This window comes from Schistocerca americana, chromosome 1 (assembly GCF_021461395.2).
Source record: "Schistocerca americana isolate TAMUIC-IGC-003095 chromosome 1, iqSchAmer2.1, whole genome shotgun sequence".
Lineage (NCBI taxonomy): Eukaryota > Metazoa > Arthropoda > Insecta > Orthoptera > Acrididae > Schistocerca > Schistocerca americana.
This window is the reverse complement of record NC_060119.1, coordinates 613414481-613428316: the sequence shown is the minus strand read 5'-3', so window position 1 is coordinate 613428316 and position 13836 is coordinate 613414481. Positions and strand designations below refer to the sequence as shown.

General features: G+C 38.2%; 1 protein-coding gene across 2 annotated transcripts in view; it reads left to right on the top strand.

Moving 5' to 3' along the window:
* The window catches only part of LOC124607317 (FAD synthase-like), a 111368-nt gene that overhangs the window by 27100 nt on the left and 70432 nt on the right, over nucleotides 1–13836 (top strand). For both annotated transcript variants that reach the window (XM_047139628.1, XM_047139620.1), the window contains exons 3-4: nucleotides 566–689; nucleotides 3774–3886. In XM_047139628.1, coding sequence (XP_046995584.1) covers nucleotides 566–689; nucleotides 3774–3886 — 237 coding nt within the window. The remainder of the gene's footprint in view (nucleotides 1–565; nucleotides 690–3773; nucleotides 3887–13836) is intronic.

Genomic DNA, 13836 nt, shown 5'->3' with positions numbered 1-13836 from the left:
TTGGTTTGAAAAAATGTTTTATAAGGTTTTTCCAAAAAGGTACTTACTTTTCAAACATGCATCATGTGGGATAAGTATTTAATCTCTAGACAGGGTCTACTATACTGCTGTGCTGTACCACCAGGAAAATTCTGAAAATTACAAGATTAACCAGTGTAGGATTCTAAAATTAATGACTTATGTTTCCTGAGGCAACAGGTAGCATAACTCATTTATAAAGTCACCCCCAAGAATTTTTATCCATAAAAGATATTGTCCATCTCCAAGTAGTTGATGCTGTGTAGACTAGTTTAACTGACCTCAGCTGTATTATACTCAGACACTATACAGTACATTTAACTTTGAAAGAACGAATCTATAAAGTTTGATGTGTCCCTTAGCACTGCAAAACACCTTCTGCTTTTTGCTTATTATGAAATTAAACTCATGAATGTATTACTGATTCCATATTTATCTTATTGTATTTGTACATTTAGTAGAATTATATTTCTTATTAATCAGCTTTTTATTTTCCTTGGCTTACCAGTTTCCTTAAACTGAAATATACAGTTTACATTGGTTACAGATTTTGGTTGTTGGAGATGATATAGATGCAGTAGCAAATGAAATAAAGGCACTATCTGGTGAGTTTACATATGTTATAACAACGGGAGGCATTGGACCAACACATGACGATGTTACATTTGAAGGTGAGGACAACACAGAGGTTTTGTTGCAAACAGATTTTGTTAAGTGATGCTCCATTAGTTTTTTTGTTTCCCCTTCTTCCTTTGTACTTCCTTCTTCTCTCTGTTCTGAAGTAATAAATCCTCTCCTAATATCATCATTATTCCATTCTGGATTTTCCATCTCTGAAGTAATAAAAATTAGATAGATACTGTATTAACTTGAACACTAAATTGTAACAACAATTGTGGCCTCTCTTTGTACCTCATTCATTTCAACTATGCCAATGTGTCATTTGGGTATTATACTGCAATGACAGGGGTCATTATTCTTTTCATTATTTTATTTGGATAGTGTGAAAAATGATGAAAGATGATGCTGTTGATTTTGATGATGCAGCGGAGACAGTATGCAGTGTAGAAATTCAGCATTTCAGATGCTCATAAAAGTGAGGCATTGCTCTGATGGATTAGTTACGAGCAGACATGAACTGTGGTGATCTTCGTGTGCAAGATTCAAAACAGGCAGCTTGGGAAGCATGCTGTTGAACAACACTGTTCTTTGTGGTCGGGAGACATTTGATGTCATGGGAGGTGGACTTTCAGATGTTCCCATATCCTGAAGTGACCTACAAGTGGGTGACATATTGTAGATTGTCAGGAGCTGTATCCTGCTGTCCAACAGTGGTTGCATTCTACTCTGAACAAGTGTTCAGTGACAGTTTTCATAGGCAACTACAATGACAGCTCAAGTCAGACAATTGAAGGAAGGCTTGATTTTGTAGCTGATTATTTTTTTAATCAAAAGTAAATGAACATGGAGATTAGGTCAGAAATCAGTGATTCTGACAATGAACTTAATACTGTATGGAATGTAGTAAAGTGAGAGGCAGTGCAAGCCACAGAACAGTATAACATCACTATTAATTTAAAAGGGAGGGCCGTAAATGATCAAGTCACAAGTAGCTGGTATGTTTAATAATCATTTCTTAAATGTAGTAAAAAATGCAGGTTCAAACAGTTCAAGAGCATAAATCAAAAAGTATGTTGAACGAGCAACTTACATGAAAGTCAATCCTAATCTCATCTGTGACCTATCCAAGGCATTTGATTGTGTGAATCACAGTATTCTCCTGGATAAACTGAAGTTTTATGGAACTGATGGTATAGTGAGCCAATGGATAATGTCATATCTAATTAAAGGAATGCTAATGTTATAGTTAATAATTCAACCAATGTTAAGTGGTGGCGACTCTTCTGACGGGAGAGAGTATGGGGGTACCACAAGGTTTGATCTTAGGTCCACTACGGTTTCTTGTATATGTAAACAACTCTCTGTTTAATACATAACAAGCACAATTAATTCTTTTTTTGGATGACCTGTCCATTGTAATCAATTCAAGCATACAAACAGCAATAGAGTAAATGGTGAATAACATTCATAACAATGTTACTGAGTGGTTTTCTGCAATTGGTCTCTTTCTCAATTTCGAAACAAGACAACATATTTACATCTGCTTGACAATGTCATGGTATTGGTAATAGCCCAACCAGAGGCTCATAAGATCTTAAAAATGTTGCAAGCAGACTATTCTCAGTGGTCCCTGATGATACAACAGGTGAAACATGCCTGGATTTCAGACCCGGGTGATATTCAGCTGGCCACCGCCACTCACACAATGCTTTGATCTTAACATGTGTCTGTGCAGTGCGGACATCCAGAAGCTGGTCTGCAGGTGTGGGAATGTTCCATAGACCACTGTTGAAATCAGCGACTCACTACTGATATATTTTGCCCAGCATGTGCAGCAATCCATCAGTATGTCAGTGCAGCTTTGTGCAGGTCCACACTGTGCCCAATTCAAATGGATGAAGCTGTTCAGCAACAGTACATACTTGTCAGTGGGGCATGGTTGCACCCTAGAATGAATGTTGCAAACACCGTTTGACTTTAAATTCAGCACAGCTACTGCCTGGAGAGCCAAAAGAGAGGGTGCACAGACAGGCATTCTGAGCGCAATCTGATCACCAGGGACACTGTATTTAAGGAGTTAGGCATTTTGACAGCTGCCTCACAGTCTATTTATTCCCACCTGAAGTTTGTTGTAAATAATTCACTGGAATTTAAAAGGAACAATGTTGTACATGATCACAAAATCATAAGAAAAAAATGGCTTTCACAACTTCACATTAGTGTTATATACGCACAAAAAGGGGTTCACAAAGCTGCAGCCAAAACTTTTTGTTACTTACCAATTGATATAAAATGTCAGACAGATGACAAAATTAAAAATAAAAATGAACTGAAAATTTTATTTTATATTTTTGTAATGTGTAAAAGGTGCTGGGTAGCAATTAATTACTCAGAACTGTGTTAAAACACAATTTTAAAACTCTGTATGTCAATTTTTTTAGCAAACTTTGCAGTACTCAGCTGTTCGATAGAGGATATCAAATTAAACACGTTTCAGCCATCAATTTTCAACCTTATTTTGTTGGACAACGAGTTTCACTGTTTTACTGTGCCATCTTCAGGCCCTTGACAGACTTGTAGAAATAATCTACCTCGCTTGTGATCAAAACAGGGGCTAGCAATACTGGTATTAGTAGATATTTGTTACAGTGACCACTTAAACCAGCACCTGCCTACCCAGGTAATGATTGAAGTGGTCACTGTAACAAATATCTGCTAATACCAGTATTGCTGGCTCCTGTTTTGATCACAAGCAAGGTAGATTATTCCTACAAGTCTGTCAGGGCCCTGAAGATGGCATAGTAAAATGCTGAAACTGGTTGTCCAATAAAATAAGGTTGATAATTGATGACTGAAAGGTGTTTAATTTGATATCCACAATTTTAAATGGTCAGCCTTTATCCATATTTACATACAAATGTATAATGTGAATGTAAAATGACTCATTCCACCTCGTTATGATTAATCATCCATCATCCATGGTACATGAAACTGTAATAACACAATACAGTGCATCCCTCTCACTTAGCATGTATATATTGTTTCTCATTGTGTTGCCTTGTTCATAGTGATGTTACAATGTATTTTTTTGGAATATGAGAATATTGCACTGATTCTTTTGTTTCCATTTTCAGCAATTGCAAAAGCATTTAATGAAACAACCTATCCACATCCAAAGTTAATTGACATTTGCAAAAAATTTTTCAAAACAAGTGATGATACAGCTCCTGGAATGAAGTTAGCGCATGTAAGGTTTGAAAGTACAGGTACTGCTGTATTTTATACAGAGAATATAACATTAAACAGTGGAAGCTCCAGGTAGGAATATCAACAATGTAGGAAAAGATAGATTGCTACTTACCATAAAGATGACACGTTAAGTTGCAGGTAGGCACAATTAAAAAACAGTTACATATAAGCTTTCAGCCACAGCCTTCATCATAAAAAGGAACACACACACCATTCCCTCAAACAAGCAACTTCACCTCACACCTGTCCGTCAACTGCAGCAGCTCAGGCTAAAACTCCAAGAGTTGACAGTCATGTGCATGAGGTGTGCTTGCTTGTGTGAATGAATGGTGTGCATTTCTCTTTTTCCAATGAAGGCTGTAGCTAGAAGCTTATGTGTAATTGTCTTTTAATTGTGCCAGTCTGCAACTTAATGTGTCATCTTTATGATAAGTAGCAGTCAGCCTTTTCCTACAGTGTTGAAAATAGTATTAAAAACTTGTAATTTACAAAAGAGTTATCCACAAAGGCAAACTAAATACGAGAGTGAATCTTTATTGCTGCAGGACTGAGATCTCACACTTAATTGATCATTGGGAAACCCTTTACTAAGTTCCCAAGTTTTTAGATTCCAATAAATATATTTCAGAGTTTCCTGCCTTATTAATGTGTTTAGAATTCAGTAAGTGCTTATTATGGGGGAGGTATTGAGAAATCTAATATCTGAAGGAATGTTGTAAAAAGTAATTTTGAATTGTACTTCCCTGCTCCGTGTTCAGTTGCAAATGCCTTTCTGAAGTATTGTGAAGTGAGGAGACAGTATTGTCCTTTGGATAAGGGTGACAATAAAGTAACCCTCTTAAGAGCCATTCTGCATTCAGCATTTCAACTGTTACAAGTGTTTCAGCTGTAAATAAAAGATGATTATTTCTGAACAGTGTTCCCTATCTGATGCTCCCTTGCTGAATATCTGCGTGTGTCACCACTTCGGGAGAGAGAAAAAGAAATGCGCCCTCACAAACATGTAACTTCAGTTGTGGCATTTACAGTCTGTTGTCTTCAGTTTTTCTTCTTCCCTTGAGTCAGACATGAATAGCTTAACACACAAATCTACAAAGTCAAAATACATTTCACACTATTCCCATATAAAAAACTATTCCCTAAAAAAAAGGAGCTGCTGCACTCTGAATACACATAAATATTTTATGCAGTTTTAATTTTCTGTGGTTAGGAATCCCATTGAATTTTTTGAACAGAAATTAGCCAAGGACTGAATAACCTCCCCCTCTCATCTCCTTTTACATTAATTTGCAGTGATCAGATGTGGATGGGGGATGGTAAACAGTAAGAACGTGCTCCGTTGCAAAATAAATTTGATTGTGTTGCCTAATATGAAAATGTACAGCATTACTTTAACAAATTTTAGGTGGAAAAATATTGCTTTGAAAGGATAACAGTACAGATCATTTTACTTCATTTATTCACTTTTTGCAAGTAACAAACTTCCTAAAAATCCCGAGATCCAGCCATACTGGTATTAACACTTACATAGACTCCACTTTCAAACTGAAGTTTCCCATTGCTGTATTGATTTTGCAAATTAATCTTTCATGTTATAATTGTCCATGACAGGTTTTTTACATTTATTTTACTAATAATATTTTCCCCTACTGACAAAGAATGACGATACTGTTTTGCCCACTGATTTTATAGATAATTATCCGAACCTTCCACAAATAAACCAGATTGTTACTCACTGTTACCCTACCAATTGATGTAGTACTTACAGACTCATAATTCATCATGTGAACAAACTATTCAAATAATTTTGGTGTGGCAAAGCTACATGTGACCGATAAATCCGAAATCCCATATAGTGACTCCCTCCTCGCATTATGACGTATGACCGGTAGTGCTTGGGCCTTGTTGGACATAACCGCAAGACAGTGCGCCTACTGAAAAAATGTGCTCTCAGCTCCAAAAGTTCCATAGAACCAGCAATGTTTAAAGGGTATGGTCTGCTTTGTTATACCACTATTGATAGTAGTACCTCTTACATGCCTCCTCCTGAATTTTTCCAACAAATGCCAAAAATGAGTTTTTTTGGAAAACTCAAAAGAATCTAGAAATCCCAAGGTGATCCAACAATGACATCCCCAGAAAAATGAATAATTATACCCTAATGAACAACTGAACAAGAGCTCCCTCCTCCCTAAGTCGTCATAACTATAATCAAATAAAAATATCAGGCATACTCAACATTCTCTCATCCTACACTTGAGGCTACAATCTTTTACAGTTTTGTTATATGTGTGGTATGTATACAAGTGATACATAAGGAATTTCTCTCATTTGTGGCAATTATGTGAGATCGTGCACTCGGCATGTGCAATCAGCTGATGGCCACAAAATGTTAGGGAATTCACATGCCTGTCACATGGAGTGCTGCTGCCGCACGCTTATTCCTTGCTGCAGCACAGACAGTCTGTGAATTCTGTGATTTAGCAATTAATTATTCTGTTGTTATTAAGTAGTAACTGAGTCTTCCACTACTGCAGAAGGAAATAAATATTCATATTCTCTCTCCTATTCTAGTGTATTACACAGAGTAGCTGGAAGCAATGTATGTTAAACTCAGCAGTGAATTGTTGTCTGTAGTCCACATGCCAAGCGCGTCAAAATAAGGCCCAGCCTTGTATCCCTACAAGATAAGCTGCACTGGTGGCCCTGATGTGATCATTGTCAGGAATGTGGATTATAAGAAAAGATATTGTGTTGCACAACAGAAACATGACGAATAACAATGCCCCTGTTACTTCAAGACTGACAGTACGACTTCACCGTTTTGACTGAACAACCCCTCGCTGTGGTTTGCACTGGTGGAGGAAAGTTTTCTGTGTTCTGGAATAATAATGATTCTACCAAATTTGTGCTATTGATTAGTCAGCTTAATCACAGGTATGCAGCAGAGGTACAGGATATTATAACAGTGCCAATCGGAGACAGACACATACCTGAAACTGAAAGCTGAACTCATACGCTGGGTATCTGCCTCACAGGAAGAGAGGGTACTACAAGTGCTCATCCAGGAAAATATAGATGGCAAAAAGCCTTCTAATACCTCTGCCATGTACAAAGAAAGGTCAATGCACACACTGTACCGGACATGCTACTACGCATGTTGTGGTATAGCAGATTGTCAGCACAAATCAAGGCCATAGTTGCATTGCAAACTGAAATGCTTTTGGATGAGGTAGCTGATCTGGCTGACCATATACAGGATGCCATCATACCTACCTTCTACCCTGACATGACTAAATTGCAACAGTACTTCGACAGATGTCAGATGTGACTTCAACAAATTGACAAAAAAAGTTGTGGCACTGGTACAGCAACTGAATGATGTCCTGTTGAACTAAGTTGACGCTCTAAGCAAACTACTGAGCAAACTTCTTGCATAGTGCCATGCTAAAGGTAGATATTGACACAGATCACAGAGTGGTTCTACATCCAGTGCTCCTCATGATGACGACTCAGAAGCAGCTAACATATGCTGATACTATTAGCAGTTTGGTGACTAAGTACATAAGAGTAATCTGCCATGTGAGTATGTCAACCTTAAACAGCAGGCATAAGTCGATGTGTCTGGTTGTTCCTCTGCCCACCTGTTTATGACTGGCCACAAATTTTTGATTTTCCTGGGGTCAGACCTAAGTATTTTTCAGAGAGACAAATTGGGTATGTGCTGCCTGGTCTCAAACTTCAGACTGTCGGCAGCTAACAACTCCACCATCCAGTTGTGCGTGGTCATCATCTCTCCACCTCGTTTTCTAGAAGAACATTGTATGGTGGCCATATGGTTATTACCATGCCTTAAATGCAAGGACCATCCCAGACTGTTGCCCTGTGTCACATTTGAGATACTACAACAGTGCCTTGAGTGGAAAACAAATGTTCAGCGTCCTTGATTGTGCCAAGGCGCACATCCAGATTCCTGTTGCTGAACAAGACATTCCTAAAACGGCCGTTATAATACCTTTTGGCCCATTTGGAAGTTTGTTTATGACCTTTAGCATGAGGAATGTGATTCAAATGTGGCAGTGATTTATACATATGGTGCTATGAGGTTTACTGAATTGTTTTTCGTACTTGGACAATATCCTTGTCTTTCCAGAAACATTGGAAGAACATAAGCAACACCTCAAGCAAGTTTCTGAGTGCCTGACTGCACACAGTATCATCCTGAATTTTTCTAAGTATTTATTCAGCCAACCTGAAATAACTTTCATGGGCTGTCAGATTTTGTCAGAGAGATCGCATTCCTTACCAGAGAATGTCAAGGCGATTTGAAATAATCTGCATCCAGTAACAGCAAAGTAACTACGTAGATTTCTCAGCATGCTCAATATTTACCGCTGCCTTCTGTGTGGACAGCCAAACTGCACACTCACCAGTCCAAAAGTGAAAGGCACTTGTGCATTGGACACTGGTGATGATTGACACATTCGAAGTTGCCAAAAAAACCATTTCCAACCCTGTACTACTCGCTCATCCAGTGATAGATGCATCCCTGACTATCATCGGGCCTGCGCTCCAACAATATGTTGCCTTTTTCTCATGCAACAATTATGGAGTGTGCATATGAAAGAGAATTGTTGGCTGTTTATGTGGTGGCGAGATATTTCTGTGAAAAATGGACCATAAACCTCCCACGAACATTTTCCATGAAAGTAATGACAAGTGCTTGCTGAGACAATTCAACCAACTCAAATTTGTAGCACAATTTTTGATGGATATCCAGCACGTCTCAGGGCTGAATAACATTGTAGCTGATTGCTTGTCACAAGTCGGTACTGTCACAAAAACTGTTGACCACCTATGTTTGTCCATTGTGCACCAGTCTGATCAGGAGCTCTGTGATGTACTCAGAGATACTAATGCACACCTTTGACTCAAACTTGTAAACCTGCCAGGAACAGACATGCAATTATGCTGTGACACAGCCACTGGAAAGGCGGGTCCAGCAGAGCTCTGCAAGTGCATTTTTCAGAGCCTTTATGATCACCCAGGAACCGCGGCAACTGTTAAACTTGTCTCCGCCGATTACGTACAGCCCAGAGTACAGAAGGATTGCTGGCAATGGGCTTGTATGTGCCTAGGCTGCCAATTTAGTAAAGTCTTACACCATGTCCATGCACCCATTGGGAACTTTCTGGAGACAACTGAGAGATTTTCCCATGTTCAAATTGATGTTACGGGACCCCTGCCACCATCAGACAGGCAACGCTATTTACTGACAATCATAGACAGATTTATGTGTTGGCCAGAAGTTATTCCAATGGAAGACATCTCCACAGAGACGCTGGCAATGGCGTTCATGTTTCATTGGGTTGCGCTTTATGGTTGTCCACTCAGCCTTCATCAGTCATTGTCCTTTACCCATGTATCCCCTTCCCTGCTCCCATTCCAGCTCTACACAGCCCTCTATTCCACCAATGCACTCACAGTCTTTTTATTTTCTCCTCTTCCACTGCCCCGTACCCTCCGTCTAACCTCCCGACTTCACCTAGCTGCTGTATCCTCTCTCCAGCTCATCTCTGTATTCTCCCACAAGCACCACTTCACAGTCCTGTACTCCTACCCTGCTATCCCCCCCCCCCCCCCCCCCCCCCCACTTCCCCCTCTGCCTCAGCTTCCTCCTCATCTCCACCACACATATTGCTTCTCCCATCATGCACTGCTGCTCACAGTCTGGCCTCAGCAGCCAGAGACTGTGTGTGTGTGTGTGTGTGTGTGTGTGTGTGTGTGTGTGTGTGTGTGTGTATCTCGTCTAGTCCCAATGAAGGGCTTCTTGGCCCAAATCTTACGTGTTTGTCAGTCTTTTTGTTGTGCCTATCTGTGACTCGTTGTCTCTGCTATATGGTGAGTAGCAGTCTGCCCTTTTCATAATGTTATCATTATTCAAATCTGGATTTTCCTTATTGCTTTGAAATTAACTGTTAAAAACTGATATTTGGGAGCCTTTTGATTGGAATGTTTACTTTTGCAAAAACTCCAGATTTTTTTAATTTTCAATATGCTATTTTCTTGCTTTCAACTTTGGCTCTAGTCAAGGTTTCAACAAAGGATTCGTTCTATTGAGAAAAAGCAGCATTATTTTCTGCCAGAGAATAGAGTTCTTCTCTCATTTAAGGTGTTTCTCAACATTTGTTTTTCTTTTCCCACCCAATTTGATAATTAAAAAATCTGCAAAATTTATAATTTTTGTGGGCATTCATAGCAGTGTGACTCATACTTGACATCATTACAGATAGAACCGACAAAATACTTAGCATATAAGTAGAACAAAAATTAAATCTATTTGCACTCTAGGAGAATATTTTTGGCATGATCGAAATACATTGCCAGTTTTTATTTCCTGGTTGCTATAGTGTAGAGTGCGGACACTATAAACTGGCAGTTGGCTGTGAGTGTAAGCAAATCAGAAGTATGATTTCTGGTGAGGGGAGCAATGCAGTGAAACAAACCCCACCTCCCTCTTGTAGAGCAGTCAGCCACATGTATGTTCTTATCTGCGAAAGTAGAACTGACCTATTGTCAGGGTTGTGAGGATCATAGTAAAACTCTGTGATGGAGAGGATTAGTCACTTCACTCACTCCAGATTAAGAAACGAAAACAATGAACAACAAAATGCATTTGGTAAGTGCTACCTTGCAGTTGGTTGCTGAGGTTGACATTGTCATAATTGAGGTAGTTCATGTCCGACCACTACTGATATTTGATGCAACCACAGTTCAAAATACATGCCACTTAAAACTACCATGTTAAAGTGTCCAAATTGTGCCAACTTTTGAACTTGAGGTAACAGATGATTGCATTGCTTTGTGAAAGATGCTAGGTCCCACAGGCATATCCTGTGTTGCATTACACAGTGTGTATGTTATTAGGTTATCATGCGTCTTTGCATTTTGAGGCAGAACGTGCATCTGTACTGGCATTTATAGCAATTGCGAATTTTTCAGTTCCATGCGTATGATGTATGAGACATGTTTGGAAAAAAATCTCATGAAAACATTTTTTCCAAACCAAAGTTTATTTTTACAAGAAAGAGCATTTTTTTAAACTATTTTGCTACATAGTTGCCATTATTCTTCAGACGTTTTTCACAGCAGGAAACCAACTTTTCTATGCCCTTTACAAAGACAGATGCTACCAATGAAAACAGCCTCTGCTGAATATTGCTTTTTTAGTTATACTTAGTTGTTAAGTCGAATCCATTCCCATTCTACAGAAATGATCAATTGTCTCTGGAACCTTCGAATAAGCAAGTGTATGATTTACTAAAATAGTCTTAGGTTTCATTATTCTCTTGTTTCTCCCCAGAAATCAAACTGGATAACTGCACCATTCTTTCCATTGGCAGTCTGTAGTAGGTGATAGGGACCATATTTCGGAGCCTGGGGTGGTGAAGCTGGTGGTGCCAATTCTGTAGAATTGACGAACCCCTCTATTCTCCAGCCCACCAGTGAAGAGACCCCCCAGGAATGTAGTCCTATGTGTTGTGTGTGTGTGTGGGGGGGGGGGGGGCAGGGGGCGTGGGGGGGGGGGGGGGGGGTAGGGTACCAGTCTTTGGGGGGCTATCTTTTGTCCTCCTTCATTCCTTACACTCCTAGTTCTTCCTTTTCCTTTCTTTCTTTCCCCAATGGGGTACAGGTTCTATCTTCCCAGTATCCAACTGCAATAGTTGCATCGCTACCATATTAAGAGTTTAAAGACATATTTTCATTAATTGTGTGCATGATGGATTTGAACCGTACATTACAAAACATTACAGTATATGGAATTGCCTTTTATTAATTACACACATACTAAAAAAAAGGATTATGTGATAATGCTAATACATTTACACAGGCCGACAGGTGTGAGATACTTTGTAGCCAAATTTTGGATGTAAATAATTTTGTTCAGTGGAAGTGAAATTTCGTACTAATTTTGAATATAAATGAACAAGCTTTATTGCTAGAATTGTGTGATTTTTGTTATACAGGATAATTGTTCAGAATATAAAGCTTTAATTATTATGTAAGAAGATTTATTAAGGGAGAAGTCCTGTTTTGTGTATTTTATTATTTGTATGGGGTGTTCCACGTGGTTGCCGTGCCGTTACAAGAGAGTTGAAGACATATTTGGTGTCCTGGTGGCAGAGTAGTCAAATACGACAAAGATCTTCTGTGGCAGTCATGCCGCAAGGAATACCAATGACCAGAAGTTTATATCAATAAAGTATACATTTATGAAACGAAAAAAGGCTTGTTATTTGTTACACAGAAAGTCTCCTGTAATGAGATACATAATCATCTAATATGTGTTGTATTTAAAGGCACAATAAAAGCATTAAATGATTGGAATTGCCAATTCCTGGATTTTAGGAAAAATTAAGTTATTCTACAGGTAACAAGAATATTTAACTAGTTGGGGATTCAGAGACTACTCCAAGCTGAAGATCACAATGAATTAACTTAAATTAAAAACATAACTTAAACTAAAAACATAACTTAAACTAAAAACAAGCCCTTGCACATTCCATGCCTTTTGTTTTGAATTACATACCAAAGCTTTCTCAGTGTTTCACCTGTGGGGAGGAACCCAACAAGCAGATTTACATTTCTGTCCCAGAACAGAGTGCAGTGATTTTTTTTTTTTTTTTTTTTTTTTTTTTTTTTTTTTTTTTTTTTTTATGGCAACATTGTTCCAATTTTTTTTTTTTGGAAACTCATCTCTAAGCATTCTTATTGTGAACCTGGTGTTTGATTTGTCTGTCATTGAATTGTCTCGCCAACTTTCTCCTCATTCAGTCAGTCATTACGTTTCCACCCAAATCTCAACAAGTTGATGAATTTCAGCTGACTATAACACTTCTTGCATTCAATAACTGTATTACATAGTGAACTTTACCATCAGTGGATTTTGAAATTGTCTTAAACATTTTGATCAATTACTTACAAATGTAATACTCATAGCCCAATCTAGCTGTAGCCTCAGGGGAAAGAATGAACCAGGGAGACAAGTATGAATCGTGCAGAACTGTAACATTAGTGCTGCAGTGGGAGTAGAATGAAATGGTATTCACTTTGTGGACATGCCTCCCATGTAAGTTCTTAAAGAAGTTATGTAGGCAGCAAGTGACAAGTTGAAACTTTGATTCCAACTGTAAATTTTGTATTGATATAGCGATTTGTACTCTTCCAACTGAAATGAACAAGTTAACTCTCAGTTTTTTGTTGTGGGTGCAGATTTAAAATAGTTAATGGCAATACAGCTGGGTAAAATAGCACAGTGTAGCCAATATTTTGTTGTGTAATATACCACATCTTTCCCAGTCCACAATATGCATTGCACCCTGCTTCTGCTCCATACTTTAAACCCAAGATAGGCGAAACTATAACATTGTAGACAAGAAAGGAAAGGATTCAGAAAAACAGACTACAGATAATTACTGTCAAAATGTTGGTGACGGTTAACTGGAATGTAATATATTTGTTGCAATATAGCTGTCACAAGAATTAGGATTCTTCCATACACCACACCTGCATTGTATGGCTCTGTAAGATCTTCCTGCCTTTGTTGTTTGATTTAGCTAATTTGTTATAAAGGGTAACAAAGTCAACCATTACTCTCTTCACACTGTTGAAATGATTTATGTAAAGCACTTTTACAGTTTTCTTAATTATTTTTTAGTTTTTTGTGCTGTTGAATTGATTTACGTAAAGCACTTTTATGTTTTCTTAATTTTTTTATTTGTTTGTGCCTTAATCTACAACATTTATAGACTTACGTCTGTGGACTTCTGTTATGAGACATTATTGCTAAATGTTTGTAAAACCATTGCAAATAACATTGCGTTATGTAAATGAATGACAATTCTTGGTGATTAGAGTGATCTAAAATTTGCTTATCTAAGATGTACT